This window comes from Pseudorca crassidens, chromosome 2 (genome assembly GCF_039906515.1).
Source record: "Pseudorca crassidens isolate mPseCra1 chromosome 2, mPseCra1.hap1, whole genome shotgun sequence".
NCBI classification, from domain to species: Eukaryota; Metazoa; Chordata; class Mammalia; order Artiodactyla; family Delphinidae; genus Pseudorca; species Pseudorca crassidens.
In genome coordinates, this window is record NC_090297.1 from 140,223,276 (window position 1) to 140,242,475 (window position 19,200).

Consider the following 19,200-nt stretch of genomic DNA (forward strand, 5'->3'; position numbering starts at 1 on the left):
TCAGTCTGTTTTTTTTTCTATTACTTGAAAAAATTTTTTTCTTAATAATTATTTTTTATTTTAATAACTTTATTTTATTCTACTTTATTTTATTTTATTTCTTTCTCTCTTTCTTTCTCTCTCTCTTTCTTTCTTTCTTATCTCTCTCTCTCTCTCCCTCTCTCCCCCTCCCTCCCTCCCTCCCTTCCTTCCTTCCTTTCTTGTTTTTTCTCCCTTTTATTCTGAGCCGTGTGGATGAAAGGCTCTTGGTGCTCTAGCCAGGCGTCAGGGAGATGCCTCTGAGGTGGGAGAGACAAGTTCAGGACACTGGTCCACAAGAGACCTCCCAGCTCCATGTAATATCAAATGGCGAAAATCTCCCAGAGATCTCCATCTCAACGCCAAGACCCAGCTTCATTAAACAACCAGCAAGCTACAGTGCTGGACACCCTGTGCCAAACAACTAGCAAGACAGGAAAAACCCCATCCATTAGCAGAGAGGCTGCCTAAAATCATAATAAGGCCACAGACACCCCAAAGCACACCACCAGACGTGGACCTGCCCACTGAAAAGAAAACATCCAGCCTCATCCACCAGAACACAGGCACTAGTCCCCTCCACCAGGAAGCCTACACAACCCACTGAACCAACTTTAGCCACTGGGGACAGACAACAAAAACAACAGGAAATACGAACCTGCAGCCTGCAAAAGGGGGACCCCAAACACAGTAAGATAAGCAAAATGGGAAGACAGAAGAACACACAGCAGATGAAGAAGCAAAGCAAAAACCCACCAGACCTAACAAATGAAGAGGAAATAGGCAGTCTACCTGAAAAAGAATTCAGAGTAATGATAGTAAAGGTGATCCAAAATCTTGGAAATAGAATAGAGAAAATACAAGAAACATTTAACAAGGACCTAGAAGAACTAAAGAGCAAACAAACAGTGATGAACAACACAATAAATGAAATTAAAGATTCTTTGGAAGGGATCAATAGCAGAATAACTGAGGCAGAAGAACGGATAAGTGACCTGGAAGATAAAATAGTGGAAATAACCACTGCAGAGCAGAATAAAGAAAAAAGAATGAAAGGAATTGACGACAGTCTCAGAGACCTCTGGGACAACATTAAATGCACCAACATTCGAATTATACAGGTCCCAGAAGAAGAAGAGAAAAAGAAAGGCACTGAGAAAATATTTGAAGAGATTATAGTTGAAAACTTCCCTAATATGTGAAAAGAAACAGTTCATCAAGTTCAGGAAGCACAGAGAGTCCCATACAGGAAAAATCCAAGGAGAAACACACCAAGACACATATTAATCAAACTATCAAAAACTAAATACGAAGAAAAAAAATTAAAAGCAGCAAGGAAAAAACAATAAAAAACACACAAGGGAATCCCCATAAGGTTAACAGCTGATCCTTCAGCAGAAACCCTGCAAGCCAGAAGGGAGTGGCAGGACATATTTAAAGTGATGAAGGGGAAATACCTACAACCAAGATTACTCTACCCAGCAAGGATCTCATTCAGATTTGATGGAGAAGTTAAAACCTTTACAGAGAAGCAAAAGCTAAGAGAATTCAGCACCACCAAACCAGCTTTACAACAAATGCTAAACGAACTTCTCTAGGCAGGAAACACAAGAGAAGGAAAAGACCTACAATAACAAACCCAAAACAATTAAGAAAATGGGAATAGGAACATACATATCGATAATAACATTAAATGTAAAAAGATTAAATGCTCCAACCAAAAGACCCAAACAGGCTGAATGGATACAAAAACAAGACCCATATATATGCTGTCTACAAGAGACCCATTTCAGACCTAGGGACACATACAGACTGAAAATGAGGGGATGGAAAAAGACATTCCATGCAAATGGAGATCACAGGAAAGCTGGAATAGCAATTCTCATATCAGACAAAATAGACTTTAAAATAAAGACTGTTAAAAGAGGCAAGGACACTGCATAATGATCAAGGGATTGATCCAAAAAGAAGACAAAACAATTGTAAATATTTATGCACCCAACACAGGAGCACCTCAATACATAAGGGAAATACTAACAGCCATAAAAGGGGAAATCAACAGTAACACAATCATAGTACGTGACTTTAACACCCCACTTTCACCAGTGGTGCTGGGTGGTTAGGAAAACAGGGACAGATTGGTAAAAGGATACCAGCTTTTAGCTATATGATGAATAAGGTCTGAGGATCTAATGTATAAAAGTCAATCCTTTATATTTTTATTATTTTAAATAATCTGGCAAGATAAATTTCCTCAGTCCTTTGTAGCGCATTGAGCTTTGACACGTAAGAATTTTATGAAGATAAATTAGTGAAATATACTTTGACACTTTATAACAGCAGGAATGATTTCACCGTTCAGAAATGTCTGAAGTGTGCTTTTATTTTTTCAGCTGCTTTGCATTAGAGAACTTTCATCATGTTGAAGGTGTGGTAGCTTTACACAAGTTTTAGGTGTTCATAGAGTTGAAGTTGATTGTCACTTTTGTCATCAGTCCTCTGTAGTGTCCCTGTTGAACCCAAATTTTCTAATGCTCTTCCAATTTCTAAGCCCTCCCCCAACCCATATTCTCTATATTGAACTCAGTAAAATTTTGTTCCACCAGAAAGCCTTTTCTTGACAAAAACCTTATAACACATAAATTATTTCTTATTTTGCCTACCTTCAAGCATGAGCATTTATGGTCTGTTCCATGAATTACCAGCCTCACTTGTTTTGGGGCACTTACTGCTGGAAAAGCTCACTCTCGAATTTTCCAAATTAAATAGGTATAAGGTACACAGAGGGTAATAAAAATGGATATTATCAGCAAAAGACCTTCTTTTTTTTTTTTTTTTCCGGTACGTGGGCCTCTCACTGTTGTGGCTTCTCCCGTTGCGGAGCACAGGCTCCGACATGCAGGCTCAGCAGCCATGGCTCATGGCCCAGCCGCTCCGCGGCATGTGGGATCTTCACAGACCGGGGTACGAACCCACCTCCCCTGCATCTGCAGGCGGACCCTCAACCACTGCGTCACCAGGGAAGCCCAAAAGACCTTCTTAAGAGACCTCAAAATGTGACATTTCTGTGGTGGATTTGCTAAGATTTGCAAACTAATGGAACTGGGTTTGTCAGCACTCCAAAAGTGGACCCGTCCTCCTCAGGAATAGACACTCATTAGACAGACTCACAACAGTGTTGTATAAGATTAGAATGCTACTCATTAATCTATGGTGAGAAATCTCATTGCCATAAGTCTACAACACTTGTATTGGCATGACTAGTGCATTCACTCCCTACAGACTCATATACAATGTGGGGGGTACCTTGTCATCTGAAGGTTGCCTAGAGTCAGAACAAGGGGAGACTTATTCCAAGGCTTTCTTCTGGGCCATTGTGTATTAACTTCTAAGTTTATTTTCACAGGATGGTGTACTTCCCCCTTTGTATAAGTTGTTGGTGGGGAGGGGCTGCGAGGAGAGCTTCATGATTTTAAATTCCATTATATCTCCAATCTGGACCTCCTAACTGAACTTCTGATCCGTATATCTGACTGCCTGCTTCTTTCTTCCACCTGGTGTCTAATAGACGTCTCAATTTGGCATGCCCAAGCTGAGAGCCTACATTCTTCTCCTCAGTCCATCACCCCTTTAAATCAACTTCCTGTGGTCTTCACTGTCTCAGTTAATGGCAACTGAGGTATCATCCTCAGGCTCCACTTCTGGTGTTCAGTAAACCCTGCCAACCCTGGCTTCAGTAAACATCCAAAACTGGCCACTTCTTTCTGCCCCACTATTACAACCCAGGTCTGGATCACTATCATCTTCCACCTGGATTAATGCAGTGGCTTTATATCTGATCTCCTTGTTTCTGACCTTTCATCCCCTACAGTCTAATTTCAACACAGAGCCTAGAGTGATCCTTTTAACACATGTCATATCATGTAACTCCTGACCTATGAAGGTATAGCTTGGATCTACTGTCTAAATACAGGAAAATGTAGGATCACAGTACTACATATACTCTTGAAATGAAAGTGAGTAACAGAGTTAGCATGACCATGTATGTGATATATAACTGGGAGTTCTCTAAATTAATGTCTGTGCAGAATATGATGTTTCTTAAAGGGAAAGTAATAAAAATGTGCTAATTTGAAGCTTACATGTATTATTAAAACCCAGAGGTAATAACAGCAGTTGCTTAGACTTTAGACAATTTTTTTTAAGGGGGAATTGGTTAGGATTACTAGGACATGATATTAGAAAGTAGAGCAACTTTTAGTCCGTTTTTTTTTTTATCGTTTTTAAGTTTTCCACAGCCAGTGCACCCCTTTATTATCTGCATCCAGGGTAGACTACTCCCATTGCCAGCCCTCAGTATACTCCTGGCTTGGGCTTCATTCTGAATGTAACAGGGAATCATTAAAATTTTTGAGTAGAAAAGTGCATCACAGTTTAGGACTCTAAATTGATCATTTATAATATAAAATTGAGACTATAAATCTGATCTTTTTAATTTATTACTGGAAGGTAAGAGCTAGTTAATTTGTCTCATTTCTCCAACTAGATTGTCATGTCTTATAAGGCAGGGAGTGTGTTTCTATTTCTTTGGTATTCTCTATAATATCATGTACTATCCTTTATATTCAATAGATGCTCAATAAATGCTTAGTGACTTCTATGCAGATTCTGAATTATGGGTTCTATGCTATACTGCAGGGTAAAAATGAACTTGAACCTAGGGGGAAAGGCTCTCCTGGTTACCCAGAGGAGTGTCTCTCTCACTTAGCCAGATCAGAGTGGAGTGAAGCCTGCCTCTGCTATCATGTAGGGTTTATCACAGAATGGTTGTCTTGGAAATGTAGTAAGTCATTCTCACATCAAATTCAATATAGATTTAAAGGCTTTAATATTTTTATGTAAGTTAATTCTAGACAAGTTACTGTTCAAGTAGTGATAATAATATACAGATAATCAAATCACTGTTTTGCAAGCCACTTCTCATTTAAAACACCTGTATTGATTTTTTTTCCACTAGCTATTATTTCTGATTCACTCTTGAAAACTGTGATTTTTCCTTATGATAAATTTAGAAAATAGACAAGATTATTGAAATCAAAAGCCAGCCCTACCTTCTTACTAGTTGTGTGACTTATGAACTTTGAGAATGTGCCTTAGGTTTTCTGTATGTAAGATGGAGATAACCATTCCTGTGTCGAAGAGCTATTGTGAAGTTCACTGTAAAGCTCTTAAAAGTATCTGGCATGTAATAAACACTATAAAAGTGCTTTCTATTATTAATAGTAATATTACATGGATGGTTTTCTGGGTAGGCTCTGATTATTAGGTGGGTGCACTTATGCCTAACCCAGCCTTTTAAACTACTTTTGCTTTGTTGCATTCATTTACTGAACAACTTTCTACCACTACTGAGATTGAAAAATCTTCATCCAGTGCTACTGAAAAGCATACACTGGCATTTTTTTAAAAATGGACTTAATTCTAGAGATATCTCCACTGCATTTTTAAATCCCGAGTTAGCTAACCAAATAAATCAAAACTAATTAGAGCCTGATGCTCACATTTAAGACCACACCTGCAAGTTTGTGCCCTATTCAGCTGTGTTGAAAATTTAGTGCTGAGAGAGGGCTTGTCACAAATGAACACAGGGCCGAAATGTTACCTTTTCACATACTCTTAACTCTGAGGGTAAAGATCTGATATACAATTTCTCTCTCTTTCCTCCCTCTTTCCTCTTTTCCCTCCTCATATATATTTATTAGGAATTTACTATATCTGTATCTCATGCATTGTGTTAGGTTGAGGGGATATAGTAGTGAACATGTCATCCATAGCTTCTGTTCTGTCTCATGGGACAGTTTAGTAGAGATGACAGATGATAAACAGCAACAACAAAGATACAGATATATGCATAATTACAAGTTGTATCTAACACTTTACCATATTTCCGTTTTCCCACCAAAAGGACAAAAGATGTTCTGGAGAAATTCATTTGGATATAATTTTTTACATTAAAAACATCCTTCCACATGGTATCAAAACAAATAAAATACTTAATACCTAAAATACTTCAGAAAAATATTTAACCAAGGAGGTTAAAGCTGTATACTAAAGACTATAAGACATTGATGAAATAAATTACAAGTAAATGGAAAGATATTCCTTACTCATGGATTGGAAGAATTAATATTGTTAAAATGTCCATACTACCCAAAGCAATCCATAGATTCAATACAATCCCTGTCAAAATTCCAATGGCATTTTCCACAGAACTAGAACAAACAATCATAAAGTCTGTATGGAACCACAAAAGACGTCAAATAGCCAAAGCAGTCTTGAGAAAGAACAAAGCCGGAGGCATCATGCTGCCTGATTTAAAACTATATTACAAAGCTATAGCAATCAAAACAGTTATGGTATGGCTGTGAAAATAGACACATAGATCAATGGAACAAAATGGAGCCCAGAAATAAACCCACACATATATGGTCAGTTAATTTATGACAAAGGAGCCAAGAATATACAATGGGGAAAGGGAAGTCTATTCAATAAATACTGTTGAGAGAACTGGAGAGCTTCATGCAAAACAGTGAAACTGGACCACTATATTATGCCATTCAGAAAAACTAACTCAAAATGGATTAAGAACTAGAATGTGAGATCTGAAACTATAAAACTCCTAGAAGAAAACGTGAGTGATAAACTTCTTGACATAGGTCTTGGTGATGATTTTTTGGATTTGACACTAAAAGCAAAGGCAACAAAAGCGAAAATAAGTGGGACTACAACAAACTAAAAGGCTTCTGCATGGTAAAGGGAACCATCAACAAAATGAAAAGGCAGCCTATTGAATGGCAGAAAGTAGTTTCAAATCATATATTTGATAAGGGGTTAATATTGAAAACATAAAGAACTCATACAACTCAATAGCAAAAAAACTCAAACAATCAATTAAAAAGTGGGCAAAAGATCTGAAAAAACATTTTTCCAAAGAAGACATACAGGGCTTCCCTGGTGGCGCAGTGGTTGAGAGTCCGCCTGCCGACGCAGGGGACGCGGGTTCGTGCCCGGGTCCGGGAGGATCCCATATGCCACGGAGCGGCTGGGCCCGTGAGCCATAGCCGCTGAGCCTGCGCGTCCGGAGCCTGTGCTCCGCAACAGGAGAGGCCACAACAGTGAGAGGCCCGCGTACCGCAAAAAAAAAAAAAAAAAAAAAAAGAAGACATACAAATGGCCAACAAGTACATGAAAAGGTGTTCAACATCACTAATCATCAGGGAATTGCAAATCAAAACCATGATGAAATATCACCTCACACTGGTTAGAATGGCTATTACCAAAAAGACAAGAAATGACAAGTGTTGGTAAGGATGTGGAGCAAAGGGAACCCTTGTGCACTGTTGGTGGGAATGTAAATTGGTACAGCCACTATGAAAAACAGTATGGAGGTTATCCCCCAAATTAAAAATGATCTTATAATCAAGAAATTCCACTTCTGGTATTTATCTGAATAAAATGAAAACATTAACTCAAAAATATATTCATTCTGTGTTCATTGCAGCACTGTTTACAGTAGCCAAGACATAGATGCAACCTAAGTGCCCACCTACAGAAGAATGGATGAAGAAAATGTGGCATATATACATACACATACTGGGATATTATTCAGCCATAAAAAGAAGGAAGTCTTGTCATTTTTGACAGCAGGGATGGACCTTGAGGGCATTATGCTAAGTGAAATGTCAGACTAAAGAAGACAAATAACATATGATTTCACTTATATGTGGAATCTAAAACAAAAACAAAACTGAACTCATAAGATACAGAGAACAGATTGGTGGTTGCCAGAAGCGGGGGTTTGGTGGGATAGGCGAAATGGGTAAAGGGATCAAAAGGTACAGACGTATAGTTATTAAATAAGTAAGTCTTGGGGATGTAATGTACAGCCTGGTAGCTATAGTTAATAATATTGTGTTGTATATTTGAAGGATGCTTAGTAAATCTTAAAAGTTCTCATCACAAGAGAAAGAAAATTGTAACTATGTGTGGTGATGGGTGTTATTTAGATTTATCGTGGTGATCATTTTGCAATAATACCGAGTCATTATATTGTATACCTGAAATGAATGTAATGTTACATATCAACCATATATTGATTAAAAAAAGAAAAAAGAAAAAAATCCTTCCAAACAAAGTTTTCTTCAAATTCTATTCTTGAAGATGTATGCAAAATTTATTTTACTTCCATTTCTACTTAATACTGTGCATTGTATTTCGTAATACATAATAATGTAGGCTAGTTTTGTGTTTTGCAGTAATATTTGCATTTCCTTCCTGAGTTGAATAGAAATATGAACTTATTTTTAAATATTGATTATTACATAGGATGCAAAATATTTAAACTAAGAGAGTGTATTCAGGAACAAAGGGGCTTATGTAAAAAATAACTACTGAGCCAGAATCAGTCTGGTTAGGTGTTTAAAAGGTACAAGAACTCTTTCAAATATCAGTTTCCCTCATTTATAAAATAAAAGAGCTGGGTTAGATGTTCTCAAAGGCCCTTTGAGGTTTAAGCTGCTACAAATCATGAGAGACTATTTTTACATTAAAACTTAATGTACAATTAATGGTTCCCTAGTGAGTTGAAACAGTTTTTATGTTAGTGAAAAGGTACTGATTCAAAGGATCTCACATTATTCTAGTTCACTTCTTTTTGTCATTATAATATCAGTATAAGATCATTTCCAATCTCATGAGAACATTTCTCATGGTTAGACAAAGTTGTTGGTTTTTTTTTCTTGTATGTGGCAACATGAGAGGCCGGAAACCTCACTTATGGTGATCTGTGGCTTGCAGGGATCTACTTTTACTCACATGTAGGTAATATCTGTATTTTCTAACAAAGTGAGTTGCATCTGTTTTCAATTTGATTTTTTTCTGTAAGTGGATAAAAAAAGTATCATGAGTATCTTTCCCAACAAGTAGTATCATGATACATGGTAATCCCTTTGTGAAAGCCTTATAAATGTTGATGAATTGGAAACAGTATTAAGAATAAACCAAAAGCCTGCTTACATTTCCTACCATTTAAACACAATTGTCTTATGAAAATGCAACTAAATAGTTTTCCATTTTCATAAGAATGCCTAGAACTTAATGCTTTCCATCCATAACTAACAGACAACAGGATAGATTTCCAGTGATATATCATAACCTTTCTACATTGGGTTTGAAGGAGAGGTATGTTTGAGGAGTCACCCAGAATACACTATACATTTAAGTAAAGGTGTATGAAAAATTGATTTCACTTTTTTTTCTACTTAACACTACTGCATTTCATTGTTGAACTTGAGATTCTATACTATCCTTGTTTTCTAATTCTTTTCTTCCCTTACGTTGAGAATTATTTATGGCCACATTTTGTGTCTTGTCCTTAACACAAATGTTCTATTTATCTGATTTCTCTTGTCCTTTGCCTTCTTTAGTCTCTAAATCAGACATTATCCTCAAAGTTATTTATCCACAGTCAAATTTATCAAGTGCTTTCTCAGACAATAAGTCAGTTCTTTGCATTTCCTTGAGTTACGCAGTCATATTCTATGTTTAAGACATAAGAATGTCAACACTCTGATTATTAAAACATGTGTTCTATTTAAGATCAAATATTAGTGATAATCAGTCTGGTTTCTGCAGCCGTATGGATAGATTTGATGAGCAGAATGATTCATACCTTTCTGTTCCAGCATGATAGGTCACTCAGAACCCATTTTTCAAAATATGGCATCTGCTTCTTTAGACAATTATCTTGATACATGCTTTATTTCATACATAAAATTCCAGGTGCTTTATAAGGTTAAAGTTTGAGGAAATATATCATTTGATTTATGGAGTAATTAACTGTAATAGATTTGTTTTTTGTGCTCAGTTAGTTGATGATACCACTACAGGTGTTTCTTTGTAAAATACCACATTCAGTGTATTACTCCTCTGCATAAAGTCCTTCAGGAATTTTTCATTTGGGTCTTTAGGATAAAATCCGATTGTCATAGCTTTACTTTGTGACCATACGTAGTCTGCCCCTGACACGAGCTTCCAACCTCATCTTCCGCTTCTCCCTTTTCTGAGCACTTAACTGTAGGCAGTTGGATGCACTCATGTTCCTAACATATATGAGTACTTCTGTCTCTCTGTGTTTCTTCAGAACTTCTCTTCTACCTGGAATGACTTTGTGTCTCTTTTTCATTTACAGAAATCTTATCTGACTTTCGTGGATAAGTGTTTTCACTTTGCCCATGAAGTCATTATTGAAATATTCAATTAGGGGAAGAGAAGGGAATTTAGTCGGAGATGGAGGAAAACATCTGAATATCCACTATGGGGCAAGTACTGTGATGGGCACCTTACATACATTATTTCAACAAGGGCTCCCTGTTTCATGAATTCCCATAACAGTCTTTTATTTAAGAAGACATCGTTATTATCATCATTATGACCAACTTCATGGACATTAGTACATATCCCACCTTTATTATGTGTAGAGCAGGTCGCTTGGTTCAGGGTATACAATGATAAAGGAACTGGGGTTCTTGACCTTGGAGGAAAGGTAAGAAGATTTATTAAAAACGAATAATGCAGACTACAAAATAATGCAAAAAGATACTAGTTCAGAGAAGAAGTGTGATTACTAAATATTGACTAAAAATATGTTCATCAACACTCAGTACCTGGAAGAGTACTTTGAATGATAAACCTTTATTTAATGAATGAACATAATTGCCTCACACTGTTAATTTTATGATAATATGTCTTAGCTACTTTCCTCATCCTTGAGGACAAAAAAAAAAAAAAATGGGAGGATCCTTTTTACAGAGAATTAAGTTATTGCACAATACTTGTTTGATTCATTGATTTGTGGCTACTACTATTGAAATTTCAAATATGTTTTTGTTTATTTTGAGTAGCTTGGCTGTAGCTTAATATCCAGCACTGTTCAGTGTTTTATGCATAATTACAAGGGATATAGTCTTAAAGGATATATGAGCCAGAGAAAGATCTGAGATGGATTAAAACTTAGTATGATTTAGAAGTAATTGGGTAAGTTTAAGCAGTACCTGTCCAGTCATGACCTCTTTGTTTAATGAGGAATTGTGTTTGCTGTTGCAGAACATTTCTGTGGACTGGAAGGTTTCCTTGTTCACAGTGAGTTATTAATACCCTATTATAACCCAGTTTCTTAATATTTTCCCAAAGCCTAGTTTTCAAGGACACACCACTTAAATTGGTGGTGAAATATTTTTCCATTTTAAAAAAATACAGTGGTTACTTTTCCCATTATTTTCTACTTATTTATTTTATCATAAAAATGAATATTTTGCTGGCATGGCAATTATTTTTCAATAATTAATATACTACAATATATATTATAATATACAATATATAATTATAGTATACTCTATTACAATAATTCAATACCCAATATATTGAAATTGGATTGATAATATGCGAATTATCTTTTATAAATTGGACCTTAAAAGAAATCCAGAAAGAAAGAATGGAGGGAAAAAGAATCTCAGTATCGCCATTACCATGTTTTTTATAGGTTCTTTTCATTTCTCTTGAGAAATAGAACTGTCTGTAATACCTCTGCATGTAATATCTCTGCACAACTGGTTTTTGGACACTGTAGTCTCATTTTGAATATATTATTCCAAGATATAAAAATTGAAATTTGTGCATGAGTTAAACTAGCATTTTATTCTGAACCTACTATAATAAGTGGATGTAGGGAAAGTTTGTCTTTTTTTTCTTTTTTTTTATACAGTAGTGTGTACATGTCAGTCCCAAACTCCCAATCTATCCCTCCCTCACTCCCTTCCCCCCAGTAACCACAAGTTCATTCTCTAAGTCTGTGAGTCTGTTTCTGTTTTGTAAATAAGTTAATTTGTATCATATTTTAAAAAAATTTTAAACAAAATTCACATTTTATTTAGGTTGAAATAAACTCTACAAAATTGATATTCTTCACCAAAAATAACAGCAATATTTTCTGTATTATTCCTAGATAAACCACAAAACACTTATTTTTGTAGGTTTTCTAGGTTTTGCTTGTAAATCAAGATGAGGCAATAGATACAGTCATGGAAAAAGAAGAAAACAGACAAATCAGTTGTCAGTATCCATGCTCTCTGATCCTGTCTTGAACATGAAACAAGTGTTCAACATATACCTGCCAAAAAGCTTATGAAGATGTAGGCTCAATAAAGGACTGCACACAGCAACAACCAGTTATGGAGCAACAATGGCAGGCTCTTCCATTCAAACTTTAACTATAACTTGTTCCTTTAACTTCATTTGATAAAGACAAAATCTACACTGAAACCCTTTTTTGGCAAGCTCACACATTTCTCTTACAGTCTGATAATTTTCTTAACTGTCCCTTACAGATTTTTAACAGCATACTTACAACTCCTACTATTCAAAGGTCATTCATGAGCTTCCTTGTAACATTTTATAAAATGTATTCCTTCCTCCCATACCTCCTTAAAATTTATTTCTTCAAAGTTGATAATCTGCCTGTATCATTTTTTAGATTCCACATACAAGTGATATCATATGATATTTGCCTTTCTCTGACTTCCTTCACTTAGTATGATAATCTCTGTGTCCATCCATGTTGCTGCAAATGGCATTATTTCATTCTTTTTTATGGCCGAGTAGTATTTCATTGTATATATACCACATCTGAGTAGTATTCCATTGTATATATATCTCCATACAGTTCTCCATAGTGGCTCTACCAATTTACATTCCCACCAACAGTGTAGGAGGGTTCCGTTGCTCCACACCCTCTGCAGCATTAATTGTAGATTTTTTGATGATGGCCATTCTGGCTGGTGTGAGGTGATATCTTATTGTAGTTTTGATTTGCATTTCATTAATAATTAGCAAAGTTGAGCATGTTTTCATGTGCCTCTTGGCCATCTGTATGTCTTCTTTGGAGAAATGTCTATTTAGATCTTCTGCCTGTTTTTCCATTGGGTTGTTTGTTTTTTTGATATTGAGCTGCATGAGCTGTTTGTAAATTTTGGAGAATAAACCCTTGTTGGTCTTATCGTTTGCGAATATTTCCTCCCATTCTGAGGGTTGGGAAAGTTTGTCTTAACTGTGATGGAAATAAACCTCACACCAGTACAGAAAGTGACGGAGTCGTGTAATTAAGCACAGTCAACTACTGCACCAGGAATTCGAGGTAGTATAAAGCTGTAAATGTTTTGATATTACTCATGCTTCTTTTTTTCTCTTATAGGTGTTAAAATGGGTAGAGGAAGCGGTTCAGGCTTCCAAAGTTCATCTCTTGTCAACAGATCATTTGGAACAGGCTGTAAACACTTGGAAAATTCCTTTTGATCCCAGTCTAAAAGAGGTTACTGTGTCTCTGAGTGGCCCTTCTCCAATGATTGAAATTCGCAATCCTTTAGGTGAGATATATGGGACATTCATATAATAAAATAGAAAAACCATGAAAGGTAAAAGATTTTTTTGTACACTTACTTGTTCAAATTAATGCTAACTTTATGAATAAATTCAATAAATCCAAAAGTGACTAGGGAAGATGTTTAAAAATTAAAACTGAATGTTTTTAGTGATAAGTATTATTGACTTAACATGAGATTCAAAAAGCTAAAACTCCTAATAATTTAAACAGATCACATGTACTAACTTAATTGTAGGTAAAGTATCCAAAATAAAAAATATTTTAATTGAACCTGAAATCATATTTTCCTCATCTTTATGTGGGGAAATACTTCACAATAACTTATTCTGTAAAATTCAGTATTTTATGTTATTTTTAAGTGAATCACATGAAAAAACTCCTCTTAAAACCACTGATTAATTTTTTTACTGTATCATTTTCTTGATACATTTTAATTTTATAGGAGACAATCATTAAAAAACAAATTCATGTTCTCATTAGAATGATGTTTTAATTTACTTTGCTTCCTCAGTAATTGTATAGTATAACCCTAAGTTTTGGCTTGATTCCATTGTCAGTTGACTATTATAATAAGACTTAATGTTGAATAGTAATCTAATAAAAACAGAAACCTCATTTTTCTTAATATTTGCATTTAGAAAAATTTTTTAAACCTATTGATGTTTGCAAAATATTTTTATTCCCATTGTAGCTTTAGTATGTGCTACATTTTTTTACCTATTTGTGAATATTTATAAATGGGGAGGGAGTAACTATCTTTCTTACTTATTTGAGTCTTAGAAAATAACTAATACCTTAAAGAAAATAGCGTATGAAATTGTCCTCAAAGGCTTCATCCACGCTAACGATCAAATTGAAATTTACAAGCAAGCTAAATCTGTTTTTCAAGACTTCTACAGGTTTGGTCTTAAAAATGGATTTGTCTTTAGAAATGGATTTGTCTTTTTAGGTAGCATTCTTCTAATACCATCCATGCTACCTATCCAGGAAAGATTTGTGTTTTTCATTATCTGGATACTTAAAAGTACCTGTAACCATTGCCTTACGTTTCTGCTACTTTAAAAAGTCATTGATATTGATATTTTGAAAGTCATTTACAGTGATTGTAAAGCTTTTGATGCAAACATAGAATTCTTATAATTAATTTGTTTATATAACTGCAGAAGTAGTCCATAGGCGAGCCAAGAGTGAAGTGAATAAGTAAACTATGGCTTAATTCCAAATTGGCTTTTCTTCCTAAGTTCCACCTATCATGCTACTTCATTACACTGCCTCCTTTAACTATTCCTATGACAAGTAAAAGCCTTCAAGCTGTGCTTCGTGGAAAACTGAAGTTGTACACTTTATGCAAAGATATGCCCAGGGCTCTTATGTTAGTAATACCCTGAGTGATCTTCCAAAAGACATTTATTCTGTTTTACTGTTTTTGCCATCTATCAAGTGTAAATGTCTCTGGGGACTCCACATAACTGCTTGGTAGCCATAATAGTTACCTAGGCTGGCTTTGGAAATATGATTACAGCCTGTCATTTGTTACTCTCTTTATAAGATCAAATCAGCATAGCAAATAGGAATGTTACTTCAATTCCAATATCCAGAAATGCTAAAGTTGAGTATATTTTAGATATAAATAAAATAATGTTTTGAGCTAGAGGTGCAAATGTCCATCAGGTAATTTGTACTGGAAATGTATACAGCTAATATACATAGCTGAAAGAAAGATTATGCTTGTTACCATTATGTCTGTCTTGCAGGGAAGCTGATAAAAAAGGGATTTGGCCTGAATGAACTATTAAATATTCATAACTCTGCCAAGGTGGTGAATGTTAAAGAGCCAGAGGCTGGAATATGGACAGTGAAGGTATTTTATAGTCTATTTGTTATTTTATTTTGGTGTTGGCATGTTTTATAGAGTGTATACAATATTTATATCTTCTCTAGCAATCATAGAGAACGCTTTTACTAAAAAGCAATATACATGGTGTGTTTGTAGGAGGTGTCTTGATCACATGAATGGATAGTGTTAAGTTTTGATGACCACTAAAAGCATCAATACCACTATAAATAGACTTAAAATTCTTGGATAGTTTTCCTATCATCAAATCTGCAGATTCATCGTGTTAGCCACTGTCTGCTTCCAAAACAATCAGAGATGGAGCCAGTAGAGAATGATGGTTGGGGTATAGGCCCCAGTATGGAACTGCCCTGGGTTTGAATCTCAACACCGCCACTTAAAAGCTGCATTACGTCAGAACTATAACTTCTCTGTGCCTTGCTTTCCACCTCTGTAGTGTAGGATGGCAATAATAGTCCTTTCCTTCATAGAATTGTGCTGAGAATTAAATTAAGATGGTACAAATGAAGTACTTCGCATAGTTCCTGCTACAAAATAAGCTCTCAAGTACTGCTGGTTATTGGTATTTGGTGGATGCACATTCATTGTGTACTTTAACACAGAATGGTATTTGTATCCTAGAATTAAATTAAGTAGTATATATTCACTCTAAGAATGCACTGTATTTTGGCAGTATGGAGGAAAGAACATACCCTCAGAATTCAGGATGCCATAAATCTGAGATCTAGTTCTGTTGCACATTATATGTGGGACCCACTCTAGTACCTGGTCTGAGTGGCTTGCCTATATTTCTCAAAATTTTCAGTGTGCTCTGGCCTATTTCCAACTCAAGTACCCGTGTTTCTGTGTCTGAGAGGCTTTTTTTTTGTTTAACCTGAACAGGAGAAGGCTGTTCTTCCGGAGGATGAAGCCCCTCAAAAGCAGCTTTCAGCCCCTGCAGGAATAAGCTCCAGTGAGAGCAGGCTTAAAAGCACACCCTTTATGGGCTGCATTCTTTTTCCTGTGTTACCTGCTCTTTGCTTATTAGCATCCGTCATACCTCCCAAATGAACAACTTACTCTAGAATCCTTCCGGGACAATTCAAATGAAGATACCCCTTACATCATTTACTCTTTCATTGTCTCAGCTTCCCTCCATAAAAAAATGGGATCAATGGGCTCATAGTTCAAATTATTTAGCTTCTGTGAAAGTATGCGGAGGTGTTACACTGTAGAGATTCGAGGTGCTATTTTTGCCTGCCAGTTTTTTTTAAGGAATACTTATATTAACTTTACCAATTTAAAGAATGAAAGTTTTCACTGTAACTCCATTTAAATCCTAGAATATCAATTTTTTATTCTCAGAACTCTCAGCCTTATAAGGAAAATAGAAAGTGTAATATGGATTTTTAAACATGGATAATATGGGATAAGGGTGTAAGTAAAAAGGCAATGTGAGATAAAATTAGTAATTTTTTTATTGAATAGATCAGAAATGGTCCCATCTGCCTGTTTTATTCACCCAGCTCCTTGCACATAGTAGTTGCTCAATATTTATTGAGTGCATTAGATTGTCAACAATGAAGTGTTTTGCTGTTATATTTTAAATAAATGTGGCCAAATTTGATGTTATAGTTATTTTGACCAACTTGCCCAAAATATGACTAGATTGAGTCTGACTTTCTGTGACCACAGTAAGAAGGAGTGTAAGAAGTTCTGAGTCTCTTTATCCGTCAAACACTTTAATTTAAGCATGACCTAAGCCAGCAGTGTCCTGAGCTAGCAAGTTCACTAAGGTAATTCATTCTTGCTCTCTGAATAGTGACATTAAGTTGTTTATCATTGATTTTGAAATATGTACAAGTGATGACACTCTTCCGTATTATTAGCAACTTATTGTAAAGTATTTGAATCCATTTTGCAGGTGATTTGGGTTGCTAGCAGTGGTATTTCCTCTACTAAAACTCTTGCCTAGAAGAGGGATATTTTATATGTCTGATGTTTTTCCTTGTGCCTAACACACCTATTCCTTCAGTCTCCATTCAGTAAACATTTACTGAGCATCTGCTTTTGGCCATGTTCCGTGATACTTAATGGGCACTGACTACATCTTAATTGATAATTAGAACAGAGAAGCACTGAGGATTAGTCTGTGAGTGAGGAGAGAGAGGATAAGATGGTGGGAACACTGTAGACAAGTTTCTAAGCTCGGTTTCCTATAATTAAGAAAACAATAAAAAGACACAGTACCTATTATCGTATTACCTTAAATTTATATCTAGTCATCACCAAAAAGCTTCTGGTCCTGATGTTACACAATTTCTAGAGTACAATTCGTGGTAACTAAACAAAGGATAAGCATTACAATGCAAGTAAAGATAATAAACTTATTTTGCTCCTAAACGAAATGCCAAAATAATGTATTGGGTTGGTGCAAAGGAATTTGAGCTGAATCTACTGACATAAATATGGCTGTTGACTTTGGATCTCCCTTTTGAATGGCTAATGAATGATAACGTTTTACACGTGTGCTTTCTCAAGCGGAGAAATGTCTGAGATAAGATAGCACATCCCTGGTGCCGTCTCCTGTGCACTCTGCTATCTGGCAAGTGTCTGCTCTATCAATGGAATTACTAATGGCTTTTTGAATGTTTCACATAACAGTTTTAATCTCAAGTATGGAGCACAGGCTATCCCTTAATTGACCTTAGCCTGGTATTCAAGGACCACCTAATTGAGCCTCAACCAATCTTTCTGGTTATCTTCTATCAGGTGCCTTTCCACTCTAATATGCTTTTGCAGTGTCTCTCACCCTCTCTCTTACCACATTCTCATGGTCCATGCTCTGTCTCAAGCTGTTGCTTCTTTCTAGAATGCTCTTCGTACTTTATGTCTGATAGATAACTACCCACTAATGCTCAGCTCAAATGGCAACACTTTCATCAAGATTTTTCTGACTTTTTTCATCCAGAACATTCTCTTTTCCCTCTGGCTTTCTATTGCAATTTTTCTGCACCTCCCTTTTGCATTATTTTTCCCCTTTATGTCATATTTATTTCTGTACAGATTTTGTCCTCCAATTTGGCTATAGACCAGACTGTGTCACCAATATATGCCATAGTGCCTGGGAAAGAACTGTATAAATATTCATGAATAAAAATTAATACACTTATTCTGATGATACCCAGGGAAGCAGGCAGAAGCATTGGTTTAGTTCACCCACAGTTGATATACTGACACAGAACACTTTATTATGTCCATGATTTGAAATGCTATGAGAGTGGCGATTTCTTTTCTTTTGTGGTTCTCCTCTGAAACCCTGGTAATTTCTTTTCTGTGATTTAGTGAGACATTTTTACTAAACATAGACAATGAGTCAACTCATCAGTACAGTTCATATAAATGACTTGGATGTTTTAGGTTGCCTGTGATGCAGGGGAAAACATGCCAAAAAGAAGTCACTGAAATGAACTGCAAGTGTTATTAAAAACAAAGAGAAGGTTGTTTTATGCCCCTAAATTTTCATTTGTAGGGAAGCTACAAATCCTGAATCTAATTTCTGAGAAAAAATGTAAATTTTCCATTCGGGCAGCTGTATCTGTATATAGAGTATTTGAACATAACCACGGAAACTCTCAGACCAAACTGTGTGCTCTGCTCTTTAAGGGAAACTTCCTGCAAAGACATTAGATAACTGTCAGCACCCATTAGGTTTAGGTGGTACAGACTTTCTGTTAGTCTAGGATTATCAATGTGATCATGTAATTTACCACATGCCCTGGGGTGTTTCCATTAAGTAAATTTGGATAAACTGTCCTTATATAATCTCCTAAGGAGAGAAGGGAATGTACCC

At 35.8% G+C, this 19,200-nt stretch overlaps 1 protein-coding gene across 4 annotated transcripts in view; it reads left to right on the forward strand.

Moving 5' to 3' along the window:
* The window catches only part of HMCN1 (hemicentin 1), a 524,815-nt gene that overhangs the window by 165,758 nt on the left and 339,857 nt on the right, over nt 1-19,200 (forward strand). For all 4 annotated transcript variants that reach the window (XR_010941259.1, XM_067728936.1, XM_067728938.1 and 1 more), the window contains exons 5-6: nt 13,325-13,496; nt 15,268-15,374. Coding sequence is in view for 3 of the 4 variants with exons in the window: in XM_067728936.1 (XP_067585037.1) it covers nt 13,325-13,496; nt 15,268-15,374 (279 nt within the window). In the remaining variant the exon portion in view is untranslated. The remainder of the gene's footprint in view (nt 1-13,324; nt 13,497-15,267; nt 15,375-19,200) is intronic.